This window comes from Rhamphochromis sp. 'chilingali', assembly GCF_963969265.1.
Source record: "Rhamphochromis sp. 'chilingali' genome assembly, chromosome: 22".
NCBI lineage: Eukaryota > Metazoa > Chordata > Actinopteri > Cichliformes > Cichlidae > Rhamphochromis > Rhamphochromis sp. 'chilingali'.
This window is the reverse complement of record NC_137950.1, coordinates 8,842,384-8,869,252: the sequence shown is the minus strand read 5'-3', so window position 1 is coordinate 8,869,252 and position 26,869 is coordinate 8,842,384. Positions and strand designations below refer to the sequence as shown.

At 42.1% G+C, this 26,869-nt stretch overlaps 2 protein-coding genes across 4 annotated transcripts; both read left to right on the top strand.

Annotated features, from left to right (window-relative positions):
- Nucleotides 1-302: 302 nt before the first annotated feature.
- Nucleotides 303-15,193, top strand: zc3h7bb (zinc finger CCCH-type containing 7Bb). Of its 2 annotated transcripts, none has more exons than XM_080872481.1 (21): nucleotides 303-537; nucleotides 1,330-1,391; nucleotides 1,490-1,526; nucleotides 1,835-2,032; nucleotides 2,254-2,412; nucleotides 2,560-2,700; nucleotides 2,783-2,825; nucleotides 2,917-3,152; nucleotides 3,269-3,554; nucleotides 5,393-5,448; nucleotides 5,556-5,655; nucleotides 5,868-6,029; nucleotides 6,141-6,346; nucleotides 6,449-6,549; nucleotides 6,727-6,908; nucleotides 7,138-7,217; nucleotides 8,629-8,882; nucleotides 9,003-9,108; nucleotides 9,272-9,380; nucleotides 10,543-10,676; nucleotides 11,152-15,193. In XM_080872481.1, exons 2-21 carry the CDS (start codon nucleotides 1,333-1,335, stop codon nucleotides 11,185-11,187), a joined length of 2,685 nt encoding a protein of 894 aa, XP_080728607.1. In that variant the 5' UTR covers nucleotides 303-537; nucleotides 1,330-1,332; the 3' UTR covers nucleotides 11,188-15,193. The 2 variants fall into 2 exon arrangements, with proteins under 2 accessions (XP_080728607.1, XP_080728606.1); XM_080872480.1 differs by having other exon boundaries at nucleotides 2,914-3,152.
- Nucleotides 15,194-17,474: 2,281 nt separating this feature from the next.
- tefa (TEF transcription factor, PAR bZIP family member a) lies at nucleotides 17,475-26,492 on the top strand. Of its 2 annotated transcripts, none has more exons than XM_080872641.1 (5): nucleotides 17,475-17,686; nucleotides 22,396-22,785; nucleotides 23,220-23,440; nucleotides 24,169-24,380; nucleotides 24,919-26,492. In XM_080872641.1, the coding sequence occupies exons 1-5, from the start codon at nucleotides 17,611-17,613 to the stop codon at nucleotides 24,938-24,940; spliced, it is 921 nt and encodes a 306-aa protein (XP_080728767.1). In that variant the 5' UTR covers nucleotides 17,475-17,610; the 3' UTR covers nucleotides 24,941-26,492. The 2 variants fall into 2 exon arrangements, with proteins under 2 accessions (XP_080728767.1, XP_080728766.1); XM_080872640.1 differs by lacking the exon at nucleotides 17,475-17,686 and adding an exon at nucleotides 21,230-21,595.
- The last annotated feature ends 377 nt before the right edge of the window (nucleotides 26,493-26,869 follow it).

Below are 26,869 nucleotides of genomic sequence, written 5' to 3'. Positions count from 1 at the left end.
ACGCTTGAATGATTCACAGGTCAGTGTTAAATGGGTTAACAAACAAATATAGTGTTCCTCTGAAAATGGTCAGCTGCAAGTACTGAACTGGAAATGAGTGATAAAGCAGTGAATGAAGGATCACTGATTACTCGTTACAAGAAGATCTAGTTCCTGGAAGGAAATGCAAAGATATAAGGGGTGGCTCAAGACTTCTGCACATAACATCGTAGGGGAACGGTAGTAATTTACCAACACACACAGTTTGACACAGTTTTTGCTGCCCTCCTGCGGTCATAGGTCTCTTGTGTCTGGATACTTGTTGCCATACTGCACTGGCCATAACAGCTAGCAGCGGTAGCCAGTAGTTGAGTTGTATCTACCAGCAGCCGTAGCAATAGCTGGAAAAGTCGCTCCGTCCACACACCAATGACAGGAACACTAAACGTAAAAATATGCGCAAGGTTATGTATTGATAATTGGCTGCTTTTTCTCATCGTTATCGCCAACGCTGCATGAAGGTATCTGTGATTTTGAAAAGCGCAGCAACTGAACTCGGTGAGTTGCCGTGCTCTGTCTGGACAGGGTTTAGCTGTTAGCTTTAGCTCCACTAGTAAATGAAGTCAGCTTACTTACCCGGTAGCTAGGTAACTCTGCTTTCGTCCAATGCCCCTTTATGTGTGTCACCTTAACTAGCTAAACGAGACTGTACGATGCGAGTGACTTCTATAGGAATTAAACAGTTTTCAAAGCTCCCTTTGCTTTTCTCCTCTTTACTACGGCTAAGTTACAGTGATTAGCATGTAGCCGAATTAGCTAGTTTCGTCCACTGGCTAATCCCAAATATCGGTAGAAACACTCATTTTCAGCGTTAACTGCATTAGTAGCTGACCCGACTAAAGCTGCATGTCTTATATATATTCTTATCTGATGGTGCAACATTCAGTACGAGCTGAGAAACACGTTCACATGACACGCTAACGTTAGCTATCCTCATCATAGTCCCAACATTGTTTTGGTTGTCGTTGAAAACATCTACGGGGCGTTTAAATACCCCCCTTTAAAGAATGTCCGCAGTTTTTACGTCGATTAATGTTATTTCTTGCGTAGAGTCTCATTCCCCGGTTACGCTAAATGTTCACCCCACTAACATCAATTATGGCAGGCTTCACCGTGAGCTGACCCCGCTGTTTGTCTAGCATGTTGTAGTGCCAGGCCTTGGCGTAGGACGGGACACAGATGTGTAGCAAAGAGCGATGCTTAGGCTGCCGCTGTCAAAGCTGTAAACATTGTTGTTCAGAAAAAAACAAAACAAAAATAGGTGCAAGTCAATCTTGTCTTCACATTTAGGATATGGATCCTGAACGGCAGAAACGAAGAGAGGAGATTCAGAAGGCCATGAGCTTTATCCAGTAAGAGAGAAATATCTGGAGACCACCAGTGATTTCATACCAAAGTATATAAATTTTGCACGTGTAGATGTTTGACACCTCTCCTTTCCTATCCATAGGTCTTCATTGCCTTTCCCAGAGCCAGAGAGTTATGAGGTATGTGTTGATCTGGTTTATGCTTTTTTTGGAGCTTCATTATCACCATTTTGTTTATGTAATATTTACACGCAGACTGCCACATGACAGTACCCACATTTTGTTCTAATTTTACCCAGGCCAAGGTGTAAACTTGAGTTCAGACATTTTTTAATTTTGTCCTCAGTCTGTTACGCATTCCTCTTCTTATTCCACATTCGTTTACTTTTCTTTCTGTCTAATATTGCCTGTCTTTTTTGTTTTGTTTATGTCTCCTCATTTCAATGCTCATTCAATCATTTTACCCTCTTCTTACACATCCCTTTCAGGCATTTCTCACTCAGTTGGTGTGTAACTTGCTGGATGAAGGGAATTCTTGTTTTCGGGATGGAGACTGGCATCAAGCGACCCAGCAGTATGGAGAGGGGATCAGTGTTGCTCGCTACGCCCAGGCTGAGGCTCTCGTCATCCCCCATGAGCTGCTCGAGAGCCTCTACGTCAACAGGGCTGCTGCCTACTACCAGATGGTGAGAAAGAATGGGAGTGGGATGGATGTGTTACCTCCCAAAGTACTTAAAGATGTGTTCATGTGGAAGACTCGAAATCTGTAGAGAGTGAAGTCTCAAGTAAACCTGTAGATACAAGTTTCAAGATTGGTGTAGAATTATCATTACATGTAATTGTACCTTATTAAATCACCTTTGGTGGAGGTATAGGTTATAACTTTTCCTGTGTTTTTCTGACTCAGAGGGAGTACGATCGCGGCGTTCAGGACTGTGACAGCGCACTGTGTGTGTCAGAAGGAAGTCGCAGGGCTCTGTACCGCAAAGCGCTCTGTCTGAGGGAGATGGGACAACTCAGAGAGGCTTACACATGTGGAACCAAATGTCTCCTCACAGCACCAAATGTATGCCACCACTTAAAACAAAGACTTATCATTTAATTTTGAAGCGGAATGGAATACTGTGTGAATATTGTGCTACTGATATGATAACTTCATGGCTTTTACCTATTCTGAGCATCTTTTTTTTTGTTTTAATAATTAATCTTCCAGGACAGACAGGTGAGTGATCTGGCTCAGGATCTAGCCAACAAACTGGGACTAAAGGGTCGTAAGGCCTACGTCAGCCCACAAACGGAGTCTACGGCCACTGAAGGTGACAGTCATGGAGAGACTTCCACACCCACTGGAGAGGTACGTGCTGCTGTCACTGTGTAAAGTTTGTAATATAATGAAGTGGCTGAGTGAGAGCCTGATGGGTTCCTCTTTTCTTTAGATGTCCTCCAATGGAATTGAATCTCTGGGTGACATTGCACCAGGTATGTCAGGCTGCCACATGTTGAACTTACCTGCTCATCCCCAGCCCCACTTGTTTCTGACAGTTATGTTCTTATTTCTCCTCCCCAGCAGACATCTCCAGCGCACAGTGCATCCCCGCTCCTTTGGCTACTCCTATTCCAGTCAGCGATGACCCAACGACCACTGTGGTAACCTCGTGCACTGACCTCTCAGAGAGCCCCAGCAGCCAGGTGCCTCCCATGCAGTACTCGGTCCCGGTGTCAGAGCACATGGATGAATGCACCAGTAGTGTTATTAAGGATGAGCTAGACAGCTTGTTAGAATCCATCCCCAAGAAAGTCAGTGAGGTGAGTGCAGGAAAAAACGATATGACTTGGCACTGTCACTAAACTGGACAGTATTTCTAACCCTTTTATTTCACCAGGAATGATCTAAACTCAGCATATTCCTGTGTCTCCTCCAGACTCCAGTGGGTGCTATTCCCACAAACCTGCCCAACACAGCAGTTGGTCTCCGGCCTCCTTACTCACCCAGCCTTCCAGCCCCTTCATCCCAGCTTTCCCAAGCCTTTTTTAGCTCTTCAATCAGCGACATTCCTCCTCTGGAAGCTTACTCGTCGCTGCGGGACCAGGGCTCCACCCAGGCGCAGGACGCACTGGGAGGCTTTTCCACGACGTCTATGGAAGGAGAAGGGAAGGCAGGAGTCGCCGCTGGGGGACTCGACTCATTGTCAGAGTACACTCTCCCTGGTGAGCGGAAAGGGAAAGTTTTCATGAATGGTTTGCTGCTTGACAACACATGTTGATCTAAGTAAAAAACTTTTGTGAAGAAAAAGCATTTAAGGGTTTAAAATAAATTGCACATGGAATGCTTATGTGCATAAGGATGCTTATGCAGTTTAGGATCTGATGGTTTGCACTTAAAATGACTTAGTGCAGCTGCAGGAATGAAAGTGTGTCGATAAGCATGCCAACTGTGATTTAAGTACAGTATAGACGATATTACCCCATACCAATAGGATGCACATTAATTAAATTTGACCCAGTACAATGATTTTAAGTAGAGATGGACCGATCCGATATTACGTATCGGTATCGGTCCGATACTGACCTAAATTACTGGATCGGATATCGGAGAAAAATAAAAAATGTAATCCGATCCATTAAATATCACGAAAGCACCTCACAAAACTTGCAACACGCCGTAACTCACCTCAGAACGTTAGCACGTCGGAGCAGTATGCATCACGTGATAGAGCGGCTGTGGCATGCGGGACCTGTCAGTGGTCTGGATAGCATGTGGAGCTTCGCTAGCAACCTGGTATTTCATCTCTGACAAAGTTATCCCCGAGAGAAGTAAAGCAAGTGTGTAAGTCCATCTCTGAATGTTTGTAAAGCATTCCTGCGTTAATCTTAACGAGCGACTGCCTCTCGCTCTCCGGCTGCTACTTCAATCGTGAAACTGCTTAAATGATCAGCTGATCGGCTTTTCTGTCGCGAGTCCGTCTCTCTTGTTTGTTTTTGGCCCACTTTGCGCCATAAAGAGGAAACCAGCGGCTGAACAACAGCAGCACGTTTAAGCTTGATAAGCTGTTGTTAGAATTTATTTAATATTACTTTCTACTCGAGGATCTTTTTCTACGTAGCTGACGGCTGGTAACTGTGCAGGGGCGGATCTAGCAAAGCTTAGCCAGGGGGGCCGATAGGGCATTAACTGGGAAAAGGGGGCACAAAGACATACTTTTCTTTCTTATTCTCATTTAAAATGTCTAGCTTTTAATAAATAATTATCTGACACCCAAAGTTTTAATTTGATGTAAAATGAATAGAAGTCAATTACTGTATATAGCGACTATTAAGTCTAATATATATACCCTAGTAAGCTATAGTACTTTTTACTTTGGGAAGGTACCATCTGTGCAGTCTGCAATTTTGTTGAAGAAAGATGTTGAATCTATTTAATATTTCTTGAAAAATAATTGATTTCTGTGCATTTTCTTTCACACTGCATCAAATTAAGGTTGATTACGTCGATTAAGCATCATGAGGTGGCGCGTGAGGGGTGGTTCCCTATTTTTTATTTATTTATTTTTGTTGTTGCTGGGAGTTGGAACCCTATTAGTTAGGTTGCTTAATATTTACGCTAAGTACTCTTTAAAATACCAGAATAGGGAGGATGGTGTAGGTCTAAGTTTATTAGATTGATCAGTATTGCTGAACTATGAAATATTTTTTTTGTATACAGGTATAACAGAATAGCTTTAGCGTAGTTGTTGTTTTAAACTTGAGTATGAACTTGCAGACTTGCAAAATGCAGCAAGATATTTTAAAAAACAGTTTTGTTGATTAAAAAACACTATATCGGATTCATATCGGTATCGGCAGATATCCAAATTTATGATATCGGTATCGGTATCGGACATAAAAAAGTGGTATCGTGCCATCTCTAATTTTAAGTTGCTTATCTGCCAGAGCACAGTTTCTAGGGAGCTGGCTTTAACCTGAGATATGCATCATCAGCAGACGGTGTGAGTCAGCAACAATACAATGTGAAGTCTGACATCAGTGTCCTTGTCTGTGTTCTTCAGGGGGACGAGTGTGTCACAGCTTCATTCCTGGAATGCGCAACCACAGTGCACATGCAGTAAGCAAAACACACATATCTGTTACAAGAAATCCATTTTATTTTTTAGTTGTTTATTTACATTGTCTTTCTTTTATATCACATCTCTTTCTACTCTTCTTTTTCAGAATGGTCCAGCAGGGACCAACCTGTCTCTGCTCTCCAGGAATCCTCTGGCTGCCACACACGAGTTTCGGCAGGCCTGTCATGCCTGTTACAGCAGAATAGGTTTGTATTACCAGCCTTTGACATGCTGTCCTTTGTCCTGAATTTTCTGAATGTTCACAGTAGGGTGTTGCAGCATCACTGTGTCTAATGTATGAATTGCCGTACATTTCTTGGGGAATTTTTAACTTAGTTGCTGACAAGATGTTAACAGAAGACCACTTATTGCTCTTTTTGAAATAATCAGTATCTAACTATTTCTTCCTCCTACTCAGGTCCACGAGTGATGGACTATAAGTATCAGCCAGAGGCAGCACATCGCTGTAAAAGAGATGTGCTGCTGTGTCGTCTCAAAAATTCAGACGACCCCACCTGGAAGAGGATTCGGCCCCGGCCTGCACGGAACAATTTCCTGGGGGCTTTTGTACTCTGTAAGGGTATGTTTCCCGTGGGGAGTTAACGCTGGAATATGTAATCTATCAGATACACATTTGATCACCATTACATTTATATTCTGTTGAGTATTCTCTCTCTGCCTGGTCCCACAGAGGTACAGGAGCGTCAGGAGTGCCAGTATGGGGAGAACTGCACGTTTGCGTACTGCCAGGAGGAGATCGATGTGTGGACTCAGGAGAGGAAAGGCGCTCTGAGTCGAGAGCTGCTGTTTGATCCTCTGGGCAGCACAGAGAGGCGGGCACTGAGTGTCACCAGACTTCTGCAGCTCCACATGGGCATGTTCATGTTCCTCTGTGAGGTCAGACCACAGTCTGCTATACATTTCCTCTTTAGATTCTTTGGCGTTTGTAAAAGTGGAAATGGATCTTCACTCGTCTGCCTTAACTTTCTTTCTTAACAGGAATGCTTTGACAGTAAACCTCGCATCATCAGCAAACGCAGCAAAGAAAACTTGGCGGTCTGTTCAAATCTCACAGCTCGACACCCGTTTGACGATAACAAGTGAGTGTAACAGGTTTACCGTGTCTTCACTTTGCTGAAGTAACTGGTTTTCTAATCAGTTTAGCTTTTTCTAATAAAATTCTGATTGATTTTTTTCTTTAAGTGGTAAAAGCTGGTCACTGTACAGAAAAGAGACAAGTGTGTCATCGTGTGCTTTAATCTTACTTTCTCCTGCAGGTGCCTGGTGCATGTGGTAAGGTCAGCCAATGTGCGATACAGTAAGGTGCGTCCTCTTCACCCTCTCTGCCAGTTTGATATTTGTCGGCATGAGGTTCGCTATGGGTGCCAGCGTGAGGACAGTTGCTCCTTTGCGCACTCTGTCATAGAGCTCAAATGCTGGGTTCTGCAGCAGGACACAGGTAGGTAGAAACCAGACTCAGCTGCAATTTTAATTTGTTCAAGATATTAAATGTAATCCAGTAAACAGTCATTAATAATAGCGCCCACTCTTGACAAATGTCTGACATATTTGAATGTTATGGAAAAGCAGCTGTTGTAAACACAATGACAATCAGCACTAACCAGCAGTTATTAACTGAGCATCAAATAAAGATGCTTTCACTGAGCTGTGACAAACATTTCCTGTAGGTATCACCCATGAAGAGATGGTGCAAGAGTCCAAGAGGCACTGGCAACGACTGGAGCAGAATGCACAGAAGCAGCAGAAGGTGAGGCTGTAAAAGCCCCTGAGACATTTGGATACATTTTGGGTGATCACAGTCCTTAAAAAGTTTTAAATGTCTTTAAATACATGGTAAAAAAAATTAGAGGAACACTTTGAAACCATGTTAGATCTTAATGGGGGAAAAAAATCCTGTTGGATATCTACGCTGATATGCACTGGGTAATGTGTTAGGAATTAAACAATGCCACATCATTTGATACATGCAGCCCGACACTGTAGGGGCATGCTCCTAATGAGAAGATGGATGATGGGCGAGGGCATCTGTGAGCTCCTCTGCAGAGTCTAAAGTTCAGGCTGGCAGTGTGAGATGGACCGAAACATAATATCCCAGACGTGTCTGCTTGGATTTAGTTCAGACGAAGAAACTGCACCAGGGTAGGGTCTGAAAGTGAATCCAAGGAATTCATCCTCATACCTGAATTCTGTTGAGTTCTGTGTGTTTCTTCATGGATATGTCTCCTTAGACCATCACTAACCCACCAACAGACCTTTAATTCTAAACGATGATACAGGGAGGATAATCTTCTCCACTGCTTCTCCAGACCCTTTCATGTTTGGGACATGTGCTGATTGTTTGGTGAAAGATATTTACACCAGAGTCCTCCTGTAGGTCATTTTGTAGCTCTGGCAGTTTTCGTCCTGTTCCTTCTTGCACAAAAGAGCAGATGCCGGTCCTAGTGATGGGTCAAGGAGCTTCTATGGCCCTGTCCAGCTCTCCCACTGTAACTGCCTGCTTCTTGGAAACTCCTCTATGCTCTCGAGACTGTGCTGGGAGAAACGGCAAACTTTCTGGCAATGATGATGTGCTATCCTGAAGGAGTTGGACCACCTGTGCAATTTCTTTTGGGTTCCAGATATCGCCTCATGCTACCAGTAGTGATTTTATTTAATATTTATTTAATTTAATTTATCTAAAACTGGGCACAAGAAACTGTTGTATTTGGTGGTTAGAACTGGTGCTTTAATTCGTCGCTCATACGCTCTAGAAGTGATTTTTCCGTTGCACATTGCTTTGAAGTTGACAGCTGGTCTATTGCAGATACTCCAGGGTCTGGTTGCCTAGGTGACCCTGTAATGTATTTACTACTACGTTATGCAATGGTATTCTTCCCTCTCATTGGTAATCACTTCAGTTGCTTGCCTGGAAGTTGAGAAAAGTTTTTCTTGGGTTTCGCCCAGTTTTTGTCACCAATGGTTATTTTGTCCGAAGTCACTTAACGACGTTGAATATCATTCACTTTCTCTTCCAATGTGTACAATGTCTAAGACTCCTGGTTAGACCCAAAATTGGATAAATGTCTTTAAGTTTGTGCATTTTGTAGCTTTCTAGGGGTAATGCAGGAATTCATTCCTCTGTTTTCTCATATTTAATGAATGAATTTGTTTTGTTTCAGCCCATCCATATACCCCATCCAAGCAGCAGTGTTCCTGTAGGAGGGCTTGGGGGAATGGGTGGCGGTGGTGGAGTAGGAGTAGGAGGAGATTGCATAGGTGGCAGTGGTGTGAGCCCAGTGGGTGGGTTAGGAGCAGGAAGAGGTCGCCCCCTCAACCTGAAAATGAAGTTTGTGTGTGGTCAGTGCTGGAGAGAAGGTCAGGTCAACGAGCCGGACAAGAACCTCAAGTACTGTACTGCCAAGGCACGGCACAGGTGAGGCCCCATTCACACATGCACACGTGCTGACTGTGTTTTCTCAGGTGGTCTAGCAAGTTTGATGACTTTATGTCACGGTATCTTTAAGGCTCCCATGTTTGCTCTCTGTTTCTTCAGCTGGACGAAAGAACGCCGGGTGTTGCTGGTAAAGTCATTTGAGAAGAAGAAGTGGGTTGTTGTTCGGCCTCTTCCCTTCTCCCGCACCTATCCACAGCAATATGACGTGAGTTCCTCTGTTTTTCTTTCCTCTTCAGTTCATGTTTACTCCACCCTCTTTCTGCCCCTCCACCTCTCACATGTAGAATCCAGCTGACTGGTTTTGCCTCGGGGCACAGCCGTTTTTGTAACTCACAAACTTGAATCTTTGCTTTACATATTTCACCCAGATGTGCGTGCACGTGATGAAGCAGAAGAAGTGCCACTATATTGGGAACTGCTCTTTTGCCCACAGTCTTGAGGAGAGGGACGTCTGGACGTACATGAAAAACAACAGCTGTAAGCTTCTGGTTCAGCCTAGGACAACTGTACTGAGATCAGGCCATTAAGAGCTTGTAAATATACAAAGGCAGCAGTGTGCGAGCTCCACCTTACACTTTCATATGTGGATTAAGTGATTCAGGTTGGAGTTTGTCATGTGAAAAAGTCAAATGGAGACGGGGACAAATAAACATTTAATCCCTTTAAGGATTAGGTTCTTTATCCAATAAAAACACTATTGTTGTGTTGGGAAAAGTGCACCCTTCACTCTAAAAAGAAGTATTGCAGCCTTTAGCTGCACATAACAATGACAATACTACTAAGACTATATTATGCAAAATGACTTCATTTGCATGGGATTTGAATTTGGGCTTATTCCCTTATCCACCAGCGTCCCTTATTGAGCCATGGTGGGTTAGTTAGTGTAGTAATGAGAGATCCAACATTCAGACCTCACATTAACTTCAAGAGCTCTTTGATGTGATGTAGAATTTGTTGTTTATTCAATAACTGCAGCCCTGCGGCTGCTGACAAACCTCAAACCATAACATTTCCACCCCCATGCTGCTTCTGAGAACTAGACTTCTGCAGGTCCTTGAATTTTGTTTTATTAGATCGTCTGAATGTAAGACCCTAAATGTGCAGTACAATGCAGTCAGGTTTCCAAAATTGTTTGGATTATGGAATTAGGTTACTTATCTAAAGGAGGTATAACTCCATTAACTTCTATTTGTTTGTTGTTTTGAGTTCATCCCACTGTAACAAAACCGAGCCGGGGCAGACTGTCCAGACCCTAAATGGCTGGATCTTCTCATTCTTTTCCTTTTTTAAATCAATTTAATGGATATTTATATGCAAGATGCACTTTTCATGAAAACAAAACAAACAGGTTTATCTGTAGTCACTATTATAAAGATAATGCTAAAAAAAACAGACACTATTTTCCACTTAGTTTGGGAAAAATACTACATTAGTGAAAACGGGCTTTGTTTAGCTGGATCTGTTTTTAATTTTCTTATCATGCTCTCATATCCACCGTCCCTTTGTCCTCAACTGCAGCCACTATAAAAGCCTCTAATTCTTTTCTTTTTTGTATTCCATTTGCACTGACTGTTTCTGATTATCATCTTCAAGGTTACTGATATTATCATAATTTTCCGTCTTCCCTCGATCCTTTTAGTGAGAGACATGCAGCAGATGTATGAACTGTGGCTGCAGCTCACCAATCAGAGCAGACGCTCAGATAACTCTGCTGTGACCCCGCCCCCAGAAGACAAGCAGGTCACCATAACAGCAGATTACACAGAAGCCATGGTGAGTGTTTAAAAAGACGTCAATATCCGAGGTCAAACCTTGCTTATTTTCCTATTCTTAATCTCCACTGAGCAAAATATGATGATGAGCAGATTGCAACAACAGACTGTATATGAAAGGCAAAAACATTTGGCTTCTGGTCTCCACATTTTGACGGTATAGTTTTAGATTTTAGGATTTTCCATTAGGTGGCAGTGCCTGGTACCGTGTACTTTTCCATGTACTTTGTTTAGTACCTATTCAGCTGGCCCTGTTGCTATAACAAGCCACACACATTATGTCATACTTGTAGTGAAAAAGGGCTATTATATTATTATTAGTCATCAGCTAATGCTCATGGCACATTTCTACAACTTAGTGCTTACTGTTGGTTTTTAATGTTAAAGTCTGTCGGGACTGTTTGGAGCCAGCATCAAGCGCCACATCTGTGCAGCTTGTTGGCATGTGACACAACAGATGGTTTGCGTCATTTCAGGGAGGCCGGCAGTTATCGGACGGGGACGACCTTTAGGCAAAGCTGTGTTGAATAGAAGCAGCCAATCGCCGCCGAACTGCATCAGAGAGATGGGCATGCCACACCAGCTACAACCGAACAGTCTGTCATCTTACCAGTCTGACCTTCTCTAACATCTCGACAGCAGCGAGAAAGCAAATTGACATGAAAAACAATTGAACCCACCCTCACACAAACATTTTACACACAAATCACAGGAGCCAATTCAAGCTTTGTAAATACAGTGCGGGACATGAGCCTTTTGTTTTCCCATCGTGCTGCAGTCAGAATATGACTCCTTTAGGTTCCCAGAAATTCCAGAGACAGCTTTTTTTGTTTTGACTAAAGTAAGTGTTCCCAAGTGTTTTCATACAGCAGCTCTGTCCACCAGAATCCATTGTTTTGGTTGTTTCTTTGTTTTTCCAAATCCTTGTTGCACTGGAGCAGTTCTTGGGTGAGCGCGCTGGTCGCAGCTCTAACATTTTTCTCGCTGATAGTTCAGAAACCCAGTAAATGCTCGCCATTCCAGCGGGCAAATGCTCTCAGTGCTGTAATGGCTATCAAAAGTGAAGAAACTGTAACGCATTGGAGAAAGAGGCTCCTGGTGGACATGCCTCGCTAAGCTCTGCAACAACCAAATCCTGCTCTTCTTCCTTTGTGGGAATATAGTGAGAGGATCAGAATAAATTCAATTGATTTCTGAGCAACATTTTTGTTTTCCAAGGAGAGTTACACGGTTCCTTGTTCTATTGTCTGCCATATTGGTAGAAGCTATGAATGTAATGCCTGCATGGGCCTTCATAAAGAGAAGATTAGTCATGTAACATGTTGCTGTGCCGGAATGTATGCAAGTTTATTTCCCAAAAACGGTTTAATTGCAGTTCTCGCCCCTCTTTTATAGAAAAAAAGGCCCCTTAGTAGCTGGTTGTGTTATCATACCAACGCTTCCTGAGTGGGATGAGCACAGACACATTCTTACTTGGTAACCTTATACCTGCTGCCCACAGAGAGTCAACTTGAATGTCATTTTCTCTCAGGCTGACAAAAGAGGGAGGTAAAATTATGCTTTCACAACATAGTTGATCAAACCCCTTGATTAAAGTACACAAGGCTGATGGCTAAGTTTCCTCGAGGCTATATTCTTCATAAAATACTGTACTGGCATGCAGCTGACAGACGGGTGAAGCTGGTGTTGGAGAGCTACCGAAAAGTGACTGCAGCATTTCACAATCCCATCTGGAGTTGCCCTTCTGTAATGGATCAGACTGAGGGTGGCTGTTTAAAAGTAATGATCTCACTTGGACTGAAGCAAAGTGAAAATGTTGCCTGTGCAGAATATTTGAGTTGTAAGAGGGGAAAAAATAGCTTTGTAGTTGTTCAAGATGAAAGAATGACATCCAGATGAATAATAACTTAAACATAAAGATATAATAAGGATGATTGAAACTATATTTTTCTAGTTTAAAGTTGTATTGTTTGAGAAGATTTGAATGCAAAGGCAAGTGGGCATTCCTTCAGTCCAGCTGAGTTCATCACAAACCAGTTGCACTCCCACATCCTTCAGATGGAGACCGGTGTTCCTCATATGAGCCCAAATGTATCTGTTCCCGATAGCTAACGATAGCCCGCCTGGGGGAAACGTGCTAGCTTGAGATGGGGAAAGAATTCACACCACATATTGTGCCTATAAACAGCACCACATGTGACTGACACACACACACACACACACACACACACACACACACACACACACACACACACACACACACAGGATATCTGTTGCCATCTTATTCTAGCCTTTAATGTGGATAGACACGATGAAGGTATGTCTATATTCAGATACATACATATTATACATATTTACAAATAATGCTATACTACTAATAATAATTGATAACTTAGCAGTTAAGCTTAATAAATATATAACCTGAAAACCTGTATTGATTACATAGAACTTCTTGTTATTGAGGTATTGCTATATGACATGTATCGCTGAACTAGATGACTATAGTGAATTTTTTTTTTTTTAAAGATTCTTTTTATTTTGAAAAGTTTTCCTTCAGTGTGGGTTGTTCCAGACAGGGTTAGATACAAGTGGCTGAATGTGGAGAGATGGATCACCGAGAGGGTCAAATATTTGCACTTGGAGCAGAGGGCTAGAAGTCAAACAAGTCAGTCAAGTTGAAGTTTTGTTTTTTTTCCGCAATCAGAACAGCGTAAACTGGATTTGCAGGATGCTGTAATTTTCCAGTTGTACACTCTGCTAGTACAGGAGAACGCTGTGGTTAAGAGGAGCAAAGGAGAGACCTAAAGAAACAAGAGCATCAAACCACAGGATACTTACTTTACATGAGTTTTCTGATGTTGCTGACCACTGAACGAGCTGACCAAAAACGCAGCTCGCACGTCAGTCTGGCAGGTCGCGTGGCAGCAGATCAGGCCTTGTCTGGAACAGCCCTCTTATTAGCTTCTTCGAGGGATCGTATTACTACTGCTCCTAGTATTATGATGAATATGATGACTATAATGATTGCTATTTCGATTTCTCTTCTATATGCTATTGATATATGTATGTTAATTGCAATGTATAACTCTCTCTTTATATATGTATCCATGTATGAATATAATATGCATCTGTGTATGCTGCTAGTGCACAGCTCTGTTTGGGGGTGAAGGCAGTGAGCAGAAAACACAGATTCTGGTAGATTTCATTTATCAGCTGCCAACAGCTGTAGACTTGTAAATGAGCGCTATATCTGAGATCTTCTGGTAGGACCAAAGGGTAAAACTAGATAGTTGATGATTAAAGTATATATACTGTAACGTCTTTCCTTCTTGCAGTGTCTCAGTTTGATCCTACCAGCAGAACTCACTGCTCACTGCCTTTGCTTTGCCTCTTTGGTTGAGCTGATTCACCGGGCAAGGACAGATCTGGAAACGACCGCATACACAGAGGCTTATATACTCCCGTATAGCGCCTTATTCAATATACTTCACCTATAAGATGATAACATACCCCTATTGTATAACCCTCCTTACTATATACAGTATATGATACTTGATACCTATTATAATACTTAGACACCCTTATAAGGTAATCTGAATAAGAGATGATGGGCTGTCTTTTTTTCCGTGGCTGTTGAAAAGTGTGCTGTGGTCAGAAATGTGTTCTCATCTTGCTTTTGAGAGTTAAATGGGACAGGCTATAAAGGAGAGTGGCGCTCACCCAAAGAAAATATAATTTGAGTTTTTTTAAAAATCCCATTTGGCCAACATAGACTAAAATTTGTCGATCTGGATTTAGGTTTTTGCTGTTTAAATAAGAGAGCAAATCATTTGAGGTGAGGCTCCTCTCCCTAGTGTTTGTGAGAGAGGTTGGGGAAACAAAGAAGCAAATGTCTGGGCTGCTTGTTGTGTGCGTGCCGTTTAAAAGCCGACGAATCATGACACAACCTTATCGAGCGTGTGACGGATTCTGGTGCCAAAGCATCTGATAAAACAGCCAGATTTGCTCGCGTATATGTGGAAGAAATTACTTTTCTCTACCCCCCCTCTTAAAATAAAGGGGGTCAAATAATGAATTTTGTTGCTCACACAGGCATGCTTCTTCTGAATGTCACCTGACTTCAAAGTTGTGTGTTCTGATAAAGTGTCCTGATCCAGTCACTTCACTTTAATGCATCTTGCCGCAGTGAAATGACGTTACACGCTGCCCAGTTGCTGCTCCAAAAAGAAATATTCAAGTGACCTACCATCCCGTTGCCTCTTTGCCACTCCGGCTCCCCCACCCTCCGATGAAGTTTGTGTCATGTGTTTGGCAGCACCAACACACACCTACACAGCTACAAAAGACTGAACGAATCAGTTTTCAAAAGGTTAGAATTTTTTTTTATTTTTTGGGTTATTGTTTTCGGCAACTTCGAATGAGGAAACCAGGGATGCAAGAAGTGGAAAAAACAAGGCCTCTGTTTATTTGTTTGTTTTGTATGTTTTTCTTTTTTAAAAACAACATTTTGTTGTTATTTTTTTTCCCCTTCTTGACTTTTTCTCTTTTCTCCTCCCTGGTTGGAAGTTGATGATCACACATGTGGACCAAATCTCTTGAAAGCATTTAATAAACTTTTAGAAAAAACAAAACCCAGTGGATTCTATTCCTTAAAATTAAGCACCCTGACATTAATCCATGAGTATGATTGGTGGCAGTCAAAATATGAAACGCTGAAACTTAATGGTGACAGGATTTATTACAAACCGGTCTGACTGCCACGCTCAGAGTTTAACGAGTCCTACACGTGACTTACAGAGATCTTACAAAACACCCTTTGCAGAGCCTGCTCTTCAGTCTGAGGCCTTAGATGCACTTTGGAGCCACAGTGAAAGTTAAATGGAGACTCTCCTCTGCCCTTTAATTTAGACATTTCTCTCAGCAAACATAAACTGCATGAATAGACTCCATAAAAGTTCATAATTAGTATAATACAGGGGTGTCAAACTCATTTTACACTGAGCCGCATGCAGCTCATTTTGATCTTAAGTGGGTCGGACCAGTGAAAGTAAAGAAGATAGAAAACTACACAATTAATTCCTGAGATTACGTTTCAACAGCATCTCTCTTTTTCTGCATAATAAAGAGATCCCGCTCTAGTAAATGAAAGATATGTCCACAGCACTCTTTAGACTTGATCTAAGTAATAGATGTGTAAATTATAGAAAAAGTAGCAATAATAAAGTTAGAGTAGATGCTGGAAAAAAACGGGAAAAGACTTTTCTGTCATTTTAAAAAAAATCTATTACTCGTTTTCTCTGGTGTATTATAAACCATGGGACCGTGGGAAGCTACAGCTTTCGCAGAATACAGTTAAAAATCCAATCCGGTTGTTCAGTCTGACGTCACTAGCCGTGTCTGGGTCTAAACTCCGCTGCAGGTCCATATATCAAACGATCACTGTGGCATTACTGAGAGTTGAAAAACTGTCTAAAGTCTTTCATCTTTAATAAAATGATCAGCGTTCTGCTCTCCCAGGTGTAACAATTGAGTTTAACATCCAGGCATCCATGAAAACGGAATTTATGACATTTAACGGAGTTAGAAGTTAGCAGGGAGTTAGCTCGCTAGCTTCTATCTAAATACAATATACCATGTCCTGACTGCGGGGTTTTGGAAACAAATTAAAACGTACAGCTCTGTTATTACTTCCAGCATAAATGAAGACAGAAAACTAAACAGCAGTAACGTTTGTAGGGTTACTGAAGTTGGGCTAGCTGGTATATAATGATGTGCTGCGTGACCGCTAGCGACACAGCTACGTTAGCATAATATAAACAAGCTAACTTTTTTTTCCACTCGATAAAAGTTACCGTGAGTGTTCTCGGTGGTCAGGAACAAATGTAATCGCATCCAGGATGCTGTAAAAGGACCAAACTTCAGCCAGGAGAACAACTGAGATAATCCATCCACAATACGAGGTTAGTCATTCATATACTGCTGCATGGGCTGGGCTGTAGTTACATCCTAAGGTTTTAAAAACTGAGCTTAAATAAATGATTAGCGGTAATAAAAGCCGAGGGAGGTCAACAGTGATCACTGACTGTTTTAGGAGCTTTTTGAGATCAAATAGAAGAAAATACATAACATTAAACATGTTAACAACACAAAAGCCATATTAAACGCAGACTACTTTAGACCCGGAAGTAGGATTCGTCGCGTCATCACTGAACAACCGGATACTTAACCCCTCCACTCACATTTACCAAAGCTGCAGCGGGCCACACTGGGGTCTGAGGCGTGCCCCTGGAGCTTTATTTGACACCCATTGGACTGTTTCTGTCTTAGTTGGTGTAAAACGTGTGTATAGACGAGCATTACAAGGCCTATACTTTACATAATTGCTATTCCAGACATATAACTGGAACGTAAATGCGGGCTAGCTTAAATTTAGCCTCATGCTTGCTCCTAAGTCCCCCACACGGTGACCCTAAGCGAGTTACTCTATGATAATATACGCCATGTTTAAAAAAAAAAAAAAAAAAAACAACAACACCGAACTCAAATCGTACTGAAGTCTCTTCACTCGTGGGGAGCATGTAGGGGTTAAAACCAGTTGTACCCGACTTATAACGTAACGGGTCGCTATGGGTCACGTTTTTTTTTTTTTTTTTTTAAACTTTCGCTAACACAGGTGCGGCCCAGGATTGGCTGGCAGCGCTGTGATTAGCATAAGGTATGGCCAATGGGCGTTCTTTCCGTCGATTGCGTAGGAATGCTCGCTGCCGATTGGCTGCGCGGAGCTGGAGTGGGCGGGCCGCGTTAAGTAATTTCGGCCGAGTTCAGAGTGTGAGACCTGCCTAAGTTCTAATATTTCCCGACGTTTTTCGGGAGCGCTCACACCCGTTCAAGCACTGCCCGGGCCTCCAGGATTGTGCACTTTCACAGGAGAAAACATGACCACTGAAATCCCAGAGATTTTCAGGGCTCTTCTTGAGCATCCGTTCGCTCTTCCAAACTTTGACGACAATGGTAAGTGACAGCCAAACGTAGCTCTGGTTAAGTTAAAATTCCGAAAATTAAGAGACAGATTTACCACGTAGATCGTTTATCTGAAGCGACAAACTGATTTTAAGGAAATTCGGGAACTTTTGCGCAAACTGTGTGTTTGTTGCGTAATCCTCGTCAGCTGAGCCGCATGAGACAGCAAGGAGCTTCTCCTTGGCTGGATTTAGAAGCTAAAAGTTGGAGGAATTTAACAGAAAACGTGGACTAAATTACTAAATAGACACTTATAATTTAAAAAACGATACTCTAACACATACAAAGCAGGTACTGATCCTTTCATTGCGGTGGTAAAGACCGCTTAGTGTGAAAGAGGAGATATGTTGATAAAGCTAAACACCCTAAAATAAGATCACCTGCTGTTTTTAATGATCATCGCGTTGCAGGCTAATAAAAATGCTGTCATTCGTGGTTGTAACGGATTAGTAACACCGCCTCTTTTGGCTGAAAGCTCCAGTAAGCAGACTCAGATCGACCTGCAAATCAGATCAGTATCTAACACCCACTGATCCTCTGTGACCTGTGGTGGTTTTGTTGCTGCACAATTGCACTTTGACAACGTCTCAGTCAGGAAAGCATGTTTGGTATGTGACTGCTGAAACATGCAGGTGTGTGAGACCACTGTGGCCCCTTTAAGTGAGCCTGCTTGGGAGATGATGCCTCATATAATTTAGGCTGACCGTTTTGGTTTTGTGTTTAACACAAACACAACAATCTCAGCGTGGGTGGCGTTTGAGGTCGACGCAATGACTCTGTTTTCATTCCGTGTAAGTGATCACAGAGATATAATATCTTCAAATTGAGACTAAATTTGCCCCATTTAACAGGACTGCACAGTAGTCACTCAGGCTGAGTTTTTAAATGGGGCCATCACAGTACTAACATGACTCGTGAAGCAAAAGCAGTCCTTTTGTTGTTGTTGTTGTTGCTTTGCTGCACAGTATGTTTGACTTGTTGTTGTAGGAGAGAAGTTAGATTAGGTTCAGGCTCCAAGTGCTTTAAAATGTAATTTTTGGGTGAACTGCCCCTTTATGCAGCATGATGAATCAATAGTTAGTTGACAGTTGACTCTAACTTGTCCATAGGTAATGAATGTGGCGTGAATGGTTGTCAAGGAGTCTGCCTGTTGTCCTGTGACAACTGAGATGGTCTGCAGCCCCACCTCAAGCTCCCTGAACTGTATAAGTAGAAGAAAATGGTGTTCGGTCTTTGCAGACCATGAGAGAGCAAGTGGTAAATTTACAGCAGGCGAGAGTACTCTGCTGCTCTGTGTCCAATTAAGTAGTTTAATGCAGCTCAAGTCAGAGCACCTTTCATTAGAGAGATTCAGGAGCTCCATATTTTCCACCTTTAGTTTTGATCAGAGACTAAATCCTCCCCACCATCGAGGTCAGGGAATGAGCCACTCACCAGCTGTTCCTTGCTAGAGGGGCTGTGTTCCTTCTTTAAAATACCTTTGATGGTGATTTACTGCTTTCATGTCAGGCAGCATGCTCGGTCAGCTCACGTTTTTTCTTTTTCTTCTTTGTAAACTCACGTGTGACTTACCAGTAAAATTTTGATGTCTTTCATGCTCGAAAATTCTTCTGCCAAGTGTTGAAAGACCGAAAGAGAGCGTTTTGGTTTATGCACAGGCATTATTGATGCTGTGTGTAAATTAATTGAGCCTTGGTTTATTGCTATATTTTTGAAATCCTCAAACTTTTAGCTGGGCCTTTTATTCTTTTCAAACTTTCTGTCCTATATACACTGTTACAATAGTGTATTCTAATATTTAACATGACCAGAGGGGCAGAGCGAGGATGATGAAGGACTGCACTAAGGGTCAGTATAAAACAGATCATTATATGGACGTAGAAATTTTATGATGACATATATAATAACGTTCAGGCGTGCACTGCCTGTCGTACATACTGATCATAAATAGAACCCGTGTGTACCATGAGACAGACGCAAATGACCAGGATGGATCAGATCTCACATTCGTCTTGGTGTGTGTTGCTCCAAAGCCAAAGATTTTGACGCGAGGACTGCAAAGATGCTTTTATTCTCTCCCACTCTTAGCTGGGGTATGTTTTAGATTAGGAAGTTGTAGGAGTTGTCTACATGTGAGGACATGACATGAAGGTCAAATAAACTAGTTTCTTATAGGGTCTTGTCCAGCACCTCCAATGCAAACTCTCTACACACACTTATTATTTTGGACCGTAGTCTAAAATCACATGGAGCTGTACAGACCACAAACAGATACTTTCCTAATTTGTTTCCCTAATTTTGCACAGACAAGATTTTAGTTCTACTTGTTAATGCAGCTAATAGTTTATCATTGTGGTTAAGTGGCATATATAATAAGTGGGACAAAGTTCAGTGTGACCACCTATAGCAGATGACCTTGGGGGATTGTATTTGTTTTTATCGCTGTGACACAAACACGGAGAAAAACTCCCTCCCCCACTAAAGACAATAAAACTGTGCCTTGTGTGAGGAAAGCATGCATGTAGCTGCCTTTCATAGGTTGCCTTACTGAATGCTTCATGTTAGTGCACACTTTGGAGGGCAATAACATGTGTCTATTTAAATGCCTTTTTGCATAAGAAAACAGGATGTAGATTTTAAAAATCCTCTTTCTTTCTCCGCAGGATATGATTTGCTTCAATTTCCACATCATTCAGATTATTGTTTATTTATTTATTTTTTACCACCACTTTTTTCACCAGGAGTAAAAAAAAATGTTTACTGTATGCTTAAAGGCGATGTGGGACAATTATCAGCGACCACGATCGTGATTAAGCTTTCTGCGGTACAGCACAGACATGCACATCTTTGCCCCTTGGTCTTCTGCTTAGCTGCAGCAGCATAGCCCACACCAACTAAACCTCAAGGTGCTGCTCCTCAGCCCAATAATACTTTGGCACTGCAGCGCCGCCCTTCTTGCTCACGCCTGCGTGTGAGCCACAGAGACACATCGCGGCGTCATTGGACAAAACCGGGCGATATGTAAGAGCGGCACCTGCACGTGTGTTTGCATGTGAGCTGGGCAGGCTTTGCTAGTCAGGACATGATCCGAGCTTTTTGTCCCACTTTTTGTGCAGTTTTTTCTTCTTTTTGGTTTTTGTCAGAGTATATCAATTAATATAATCTTCAAGTATTTCTGATTAATATCTTATTTGGGTTAGATGGTTATAGTTATTGCCTGTTCGTAAATTTAGAAAAGGTGCCATAAACCCTCGCTGTCTGTGTTTATGTGATCGTATAACATTAAAAGAACTGGAAAGAAAGCTAAATAACCGAATAAGGGTGGGAAAAAACTCGGTTAAAATACGTGTTACAATAGTTTTTTTTATATCTTATTTAGGTGAACATGTATATAACTCGGTCAACCAATGAGAGCGCAGATAGTTTTCAGGAACACGCCCCCTCGCGCTGTAATATTAATATTCATGAGGTCAGACTCAGCCGGCCAATCAACACAAAGCCAACAGGAGGTTTTTTCACAAGGAGGCGCGGTTTGTTCTAAAAAACAAAAAAACAAACCTTTCGACTGTCACGGTTACCGAGGAAGTGGGTTAGAGAAGCTCTAGTGGATGCTATCGCGGATAAAATTCGTTTGAGTGGATTCAGTGGATTTTGAAGCAGTCTGTGACGGCGGTTCAGCGGGCTGAGGAGCTGGCGTTATCAAGCTAACGAGCTTTTTTTTGCACTTGCTCCGCGGTGAACTTTGAATAATAAAGAGACAATAAAAAAGAATTATAAAAATGTCTGGAGAGCCACTTCTCGTCACGGTGGAGACTGCCGCTGGGGCCCCGAGTTCATTCCCGCTGGTTTTGAAGAAAATAATGGAAATGCCTCCGCCGAATATACTGGACGGAGACGACGGTAAGCGCAGAGCTGACGAAGAGGAAGAGGCGGATGTCGGCTCTAAAACGAGTTCACCCGAATAAAGAGGCTGGCGAATAATAAAAATAATAATTAAAACAGTCTTCTTATCATAACAGTGTAGCAGCCTGTATACGGTTGGCGCTGCGTGTGCTAACACCTCTGAGGGCATATTAATTTTGCAGCGCTAGCTGCAGTCGCTATGTACCCTAGAAAGGCCTCCTCTTTTCTCCTGGGTCCGATTCTGCTCAGCATCCAGACTTTTCTAGACACGCCCCTGAGTTTAAATGCAATTATTTTGCTGTTGTTGACAGGAGGCACTCTTTCTCCGGTTAAAACAAAGTAATATTTTGATGATAAAACCTGGTTTTAAGTGAATAAGAACTTAAATAAGCGTGATAACATTCTCGGCCTGGTTGTTTTTCCCCCTCACTGTGTGTTTACTGTGGATATGAGTCCTTCAGTTTAAAAACCGCATAACTGAATCATAGTCATCTTAAATGGCGTTCACTGTTGCTGCTGTTGTACTGTATACTGGATGTAGTGGTGTCAGGGTACTTAAAATAGTTTTCTACAGAACAGTGACAGATGATAGTGGGAGGGGGAGGAGATTTTACTGTAACACACTGGATAGTTTGGGGTAGAAACAGAGAGAAGAAAAAAAATCTTCTTTCTCAGCACTGAATACATTATAAAGCCATGTTTTCTATGTCAAAGCAAAATATATATAATATAATATTTGTGAAAACTCCATATGTGTGTGTCTCTGTGTATATTCATGTGTATCTTTCCTGTTTCAGACACCGACAAGGAAAAGCTGTGTCTTGGAGACACCGGTGACCTGGGTGGAGGAGGGAGTGACATGGGTCCTTCGGCCGCTCTGACCCCAGCTATCTGGGAGAAAACCATCCCCTATGATGGTGAGAGCTTCCACCTGGAGTACATGGACCTGGAGGAGTTCCTCATGGAGAATGGCATTCCCACGTCACCAGAGGAGAACTTAAAGGGCACGCCAGAAGGAGACGCCATGAAGACGGAGAACCAAAAGGCTACGTCCTCTGCACAGACAAAGATCACCAAGCTAGTGTCTCCATTGACTCTGCTGCCCATTCAGGAGCTGGACAAGAGTCAGGAGGAAGTGGTGATCATCACAAAGAGTGATTCTGACATCACCTGTGATGTTGTTACAGGTGAGGCTCCTCTTGGCCCTGTATGATGTCAGAGAGAGCAGAGTGTTTATGGGGGCCAGAAGGAAGTTGCTTACAGAAGATAAGGCTTAGTTTGAACTGTGATTCATGCAAAGCTACTCTGACAAAATCTAAGGATAAAAATACAGAGTTTGTAGATAAGTATAATTGTATAAGAAGTATAAAATCCCTGCTGGAATTGTCCTAAATAGAGGTAATAATGCATGCTTATATTTCATATTTGGTTGTGTCACTATGTTAGCGAAACAGGATATGGTGTGATCTAACAATGTCACCTAATCCTGAAACAAGCTGTGGGTGGTAACTATTCTGGCGGGACAGCAGAAATAGAAGCTGGTGCAGCCGCATACTGGAGATGGCAGACTTTACAGTTGGTGTCTCATATTTCTGTTTTTGTTTCTTATCTGTGTGCTCAGAGGTGACCACTGACGAGGACAGGGTGACTCCTGAGCCCATCATCCCTGAAGAAATTGAGGTTGAGGTCAACTACGAGCCAGATCCTACAGATTTGGTCCTGTCGAGCGTGCCCGGGGGCGAACTGTTTGACCCGCGCAAACACAAGTTCTCTGAAGATGATCTCAAGCCACAGCCTATGATTAAGAAGGCCAAGAAGGTGCTTGTACCCGACGAACAGAAGGTATGCTGGCAACTGGATGAGGAAGACCACAAAAAAATGCGCTTTCAGTCTAGCAGGCTGCTTCATTGTGTTTATGTGCCTCGTGGCAAATCGGTAAAACAGGAAGAGAGTTGGAGCTCAAACATGTAGGGTTGTATAATCACACTAGAAACATTGCTGATGCCAATAGACTGGCAATTATATGTCAACTTTCTAATCATTCACTCATCGCTTTATTCAATGCTGTGTCTAATATACACGCTCTAAACTTGCATGTATCGGGGTAATTTGGGATTACTGTTAATAACTGATAAAAATGAAAGTGGGAGGCATGTGAGCTTGTTTTTAAAAATGTCATTTATTTTTGAAGGCGGGAACGCTAGAAAACATTTACAGTCACTGCCTGAAATAAACAGGAAATGTTTTTAAAAAAAAACAAACAAACAAACTTTCTATTTATCTTTGTGCGGTTTGGAATTTCATCAGTGTTGGAGGTTTGAAAAAGGATCTGCTGTTGAGTTCTGCGACTCACCATGACTCAGCGATGTTATAATCTTGAAATCAGTTTTTTTCCCTGCTTCCTGCTCCTCGAGAAGAACGCTGGTTTTGTTTACAGGGACAAAGGAGCTTGGCTGTCAGCCATATTTGCAGGATTAGGCAAACATGGGTGAGATTCAGGCTGAAGTGCGTTGATTAGAATAAAGAACACACAGTAAGCAAGCTGTTTCTTTTCTGTTTTGCTCCCCCAGGATGAGAAATACTGGCAGAGGAGGAAGAAGAACAATGTGGCGGCTAAACGTTCCCGCGACGCCCGCAGGCTGAAGGAGAACCAGATCACTGTCCGAGCTGCGTTCCTGGAGCGTGAGAACACGGCGCTGCGGACGGAGGTGGCCGAGCTGCGGAAGGAATGCGGCCGCTACAAGAACGTTGTGGGGCGATATGAAAACAAATACGGACCACTGTAAGGGACGAGGAAAACACACATGCGAAATACACAAAAGGACATGCAAACCGAACAGTGTCAATATTTAGAAAGATAGATATTTTTAAGACCTGATCTTTTGCCATGTGACCGGATACAAACCTACCGTACCGCTGAAGAGAGGGATGGCCTTAGCTGTAAGAGAGGGGGAGGAAGAGGGGAGAATGAGACCCCTGTATAGCCTACACTGTGATGAAAGTCCGTCAGGGGGTTTGATTTGAATAATTGTGAGTGTATTTGGTGAACAAACCTGCTTTCATTTGAGTCACAATAACGTGAGAATGAGTAAAACAGCAGAGGCTTTCCTTCCATGTGGTACCTAAGAAGGTAAAGGGAGAGGAGCCTAAAGCCTCACTCAGCCTTCATGTTGGATATTCTACTTTACAATAACTTCTTGGTAGTCCCACACACCAGCCTTCAGAGCTGCCAGTTGCTGATGGAAACATTGCTTAATACTGGCCTCTCTTCTCCCCCCTTCCTTCCATTGTCATTCATCCATGTTCTCTTCTCTTTTAAGAGCGGTGCCAGATGACGAATAGACAACAGTTGATTTATTCATTTATTTTTCCTAATGAATAAATAAATCCTTTGGTTGTTACATGGAAGAAGAGGATGAAGAACAGACGAGCATGTGTGAGGGCCGATGCTGCCAGCGAGATGTTATAGCATGTTAAGATATCAAAATTTTTAAAATCATTATTATTATATTTAGCATCTGTGCAAGTGAGAGGGGTGTGTGAGGATATTCAAGTGCTTCTTTGGTGCACCTCGCTTCTGAGGTGTCATTTTTTTTATCATGTTTTGTACGACTGATGCTGAGATGAGATTGTTTGTGATGTTCGGGCTTTGATTTCTACATACAGTAGGTTTGGTTTTGTTTTTTAGGTGGCACATGTAATGGTTTAGGCTACATGGCGTCCCTATTGGGGTTTGCAGGTTGCTTCCAGCAGTTTTCATAGTAGTTTTATATCATAATATAAGAGATTGTGCAAAGAGTTGGGCTTTTCTTTACCCACAAAGACTTCTTTTTTTGACTGTGACATTTCCAATAACCTAAAAGCTTCTTCAGGGGATTTCTGTGACTTGGCAGGAAAAAACAAACCAAAAAAAAGCAGCCATGTTCACTTTTCTTCATGTATGAGCTTTCTACTAGCGGCGGCTCAGAGCTGTACATAAACGCTTAGTCCTCCCTGTTTCTGTGCTTGTCGCCCTCGTGCTGTGTCCCTCACAGAGTTGTTGCCTCTCTGCGGGTTGTCGATGTGGACTCGTCCATTTTCTGTCAGCAACACTTCAGAAGTGTCTGTGTAGAGTCTACTGATGCATGCACTGTAAATAACTCAGGCTAATGTAATACATTAAAATGTATTTAGCATCATAGACCATACATACAGTGCTATTTGAGTTTTTTGAAGAATCTTTATTTACCATTTACACCTGCTTCCGTATTACAGGTTTTCTGTCGAAACGCACAGTGTCTCTTCAGTCTCGGTAACACAGACTGTTGTGGGACGCCTCTTTAAACCCTTTGAGTGTTTTCTACGTCTAAAGCCATTTCAATGCAGCGAGCAGTCTGCCAGTGTACAGTTAACTTTGCATCCAAACTACAGCTGTGACTTACCCGCCGGTTACTTTGCTGTCCACTTTTGACAAAAAAGAGAAAGCGGTTTATTTCTCTTTCGCTGCAGGGCTTCCACATCTATAACTGTTCTCACTTTGTAACCTAAATAAAAGTGAACATTGTGTTCTTTACAATTTTTTTTTTTTTTTTTTCCATTTTTTAAAAAACAGCTTCCTCTTAATGAGTGGGCGTGTGCATTTTTGTGAAGTACAACTACAAGTAGGATTTTTGTGTAAATATTCCAGACCTCTTTAACAGAAAATTGTTTCACTCCAAGCTTTTTTTTTTTTTTTTTTTTTTGCAATGGTTGTTGCAGCTTCTCAGGAACAGGTCATTTAGCTAACTTTGTTGTGTGGGGTTTTTTTTGTTTTGTTTCTTTTAAACCTTTCTGGTTACATCTTTGTAAAGAAACATCTTTGAGTGTGGCAAGCTTTTGTCTTGTATTTACATTATGTAAGATTAAAGCCTTGTAGACCGAACTCCTTGAGTCTCTTGTTTCTTTTTATGCCATCTTATTGTCATGACTGCAGGATCTGAGGAAAACCTGGAAGGACAACTTTCAACTTTGGTACAAACGTTTACTTGAACCCGAGAATCATCTGGACCTCATAAACCACAACTTTGTATAAATTATAAGGGTTCACACAATTTTCTTAAGATCAAATAATTAAAATCAAGTTTTCTTGATGTTATTTAAGGCCATACCTCAGGAACAGGGGGCACATTAGTTCACTGGACTTTTTTGGTCATCAATGGATTTGAGTGAATGAAAATGACTATTCTGATTCTTGACAGATTTAAAGCTATTGTTGAAATTGTGACGCACTGAGCCTCTAACTAATCTGCTTAT